Source organism: Triticum dicoccoides, chromosome 2B (assembly GCF_002162155.2).
Source record: "Triticum dicoccoides isolate Atlit2015 ecotype Zavitan chromosome 2B, WEW_v2.0, whole genome shotgun sequence".
NCBI classification, from domain to species: Eukaryota; Viridiplantae; Streptophyta; class Magnoliopsida; order Poales; family Poaceae; genus Triticum; species Triticum dicoccoides.
The window spans coordinates 704,650,968-704,653,123 of NC_041383.1; the positions used below are offsets into that span (position 1 = coordinate 704,650,968).

At 49.5% G+C, this 2,156-nt stretch overlaps 1 protein-coding gene across 1 annotated transcript; it reads left to right on the forward strand.

Annotated features, from left to right (window-relative positions):
• The first annotated feature begins 839 nt into the window (after nucleotides 1-839).
• On the forward strand, nucleotides 840-1,925 carry LOC119368402 (BTB/POZ and MATH domain-containing protein 2-like). The gene has a single exon (XM_037633675.1). The coding sequence runs from the start codon at nucleotides 840-842 to the stop codon at nucleotides 1,923-1,925; it is 1,086 nt and encodes a 361-aa protein (XP_037489572.1).
• Nucleotides 1,926-2,156: the final 231 nt, after the last annotated feature.

Consider the following 2,156-nt stretch of genomic DNA (forward strand, 5'->3'; position numbering starts at 1 on the left):
TGGGTGGCGGCGGGGCAAGGGGGAGAAGGGAGGTGGTTGGTGGGGAAAAGCGCAGGCTGAAATGTCCTCCCCACCAACCGCTCCCGCTATATGCACGGAGTAATTTTTTGCCACGCCCCTCAAAACTTTTTGCGGGCCGGCCGCATTTGCGGGGTTTGTTCGGGCGGGATTTTCCGTCCCGACCCGCATTTTGACGGCTATTTTATGGGTCGGGGTCTTTTGCGGGGTCTACTAGAGTTGCTCTTATTTCGGTTAATTTCCGCGCAACTGAAGCCCACTCGGCTCCGGACCGAGCCTAGTTTCTCATGGGCCGGTTTCACTGAAAACTCTTTTTTTTCTTGCCCAGCCACAAAGTAGCATCTCTAAACCCGTCTGGTGCGCCTCTAGTCGACTACTCCCCGTCGCTTCCAAGGCACGCCGGCGGCTGGGGTTTCTTCCTCTCATCCACCGCCACCTGCGGGCTCGCCGCCGGTTAGACCCGATCAGCGTGTGGGATTGCTGTCGTCTCCTGGCGAGGTGGTTGTGCCTTGCCCGCCGCGCCCTCGGCTGTCGAGTCTTTTTCCTCGGCGCACCGTCCTCCAGCAGCTCCGTCGCCTTTTCTACCACCGCGCGCCTCTGTCCGTTCGCCTTGAACCACCAAGGTGAGGCTTGGTTCTGATCTTAGTTTCTTTCCCTATTTAAAACTTGGGATGTTTTTCCTTGAAGGCCTGATTTCACCTGTTGGAAGCTGTCGATATCTCAGTTTAAAGCTCATGTTTGTTGGATTGTAATCTGAATTTTGTCACAGGAAGTTCTGTGTCCTTTGCAAGCCTGCAATACCCGTTGCATTCTTGTTCACCATGGCCAACAACTCCACCTCTGAAGTTAACCAAGGCCAGCTACCCAAGACATCGTCCAGATGCTTGACGGAGAGCTTCACCACGCAGCATGATTTCGAGGTGACCAATTGCCGGTTGCTTGATGGCATCGGTGTCAGCAAGTACGTTCTCTCCAGCCACTTCAGCGTAGCTGGCTTCAAATGGTTTATCAGTTTCTGGCCGGATGGGTGGACAGTGGACTACGCTGGCTATGCGTCGGCCTTTCTGCAACGTGTCATCCAAGCGAACGACGCTCATTGTGTGAGGACTAAGTTTACCTTAAACATGCTGGAGAAATACGTCGAGGCCCAAGTAACCACATTCGATGAGATAGACCATGTCTTTTCTAAGGCAAACTCATTTAAGGGCCATGCAAAATTCGTTGAGAAATCGAAGCTGAAATCATTGTCGCGGTCCAACAATGGCTACTTGATCATACGTTGTGTTCTCACCGTGATAAAAGAATCTCGCACGGAGGTTAAGAGGAACACTGTTGCAGTTCCGCAATCGAATCTACAAGACCAGCTCCGGCAACTGCGGAAGGATGGACAGGGAGCAGATGTGACATTCAGTGTGGGTGGCCAATTGTTCAAAGCTCACAGGTGCTTGTTGGCGGCGCGGTCTATGGTTTTCAAGGCGGAGCTCTTTGGTCCGATGAAGGAGAAGGAAACACAGTGCATCAAAATCGACGACATCGACCCTGAAATCTTTGAGTCTCTTCTTCACTTCATATACACAGATTCCATGCTAGTCGATGAGCACTACAAAGAAAGCAAACCTGCAAAACTGCAGCATCTGCTAGTTGCCTCGGATCGATATGGATTGGATAGGCTAAAGGTGATGTGTGAAAGTAAATTGTCTGAGTGCATTGACGTAGAGACTGTTGCAACAACACTGGTTTTGGCAGAGCAACACCACTGCAAGGATCTCAAAGAAGCTTGTGTTGAGTTTATGGCTCCACGGAATGTTCTGCAAGCTGCCATGGCAACAGATGGTTTCAAGCATTTGGTAGCAAGCTGTCCTTTTGTCATGAAGGAGTTATTAGACATGGTGTCCCGTAGTGGCTAGTCCCGTTAAGAGCTCAACTTATCATATGTGCAAATAGTTATGCAGACTGCTATTTTCAATCCATGCTAAGTTACCTATGACTTATTAATTACCGTGTTAGTGTGATGATTCGTGTTTGAATTTTTGATGATATTTTTACCATATCAGTTTGATTCTTAGTACTTCATGGCATAACTCCTGTTTGACGAAAAGGCTGTTTTCCTTTTCTGTAAGGGAGTGCTTGGCTCATTC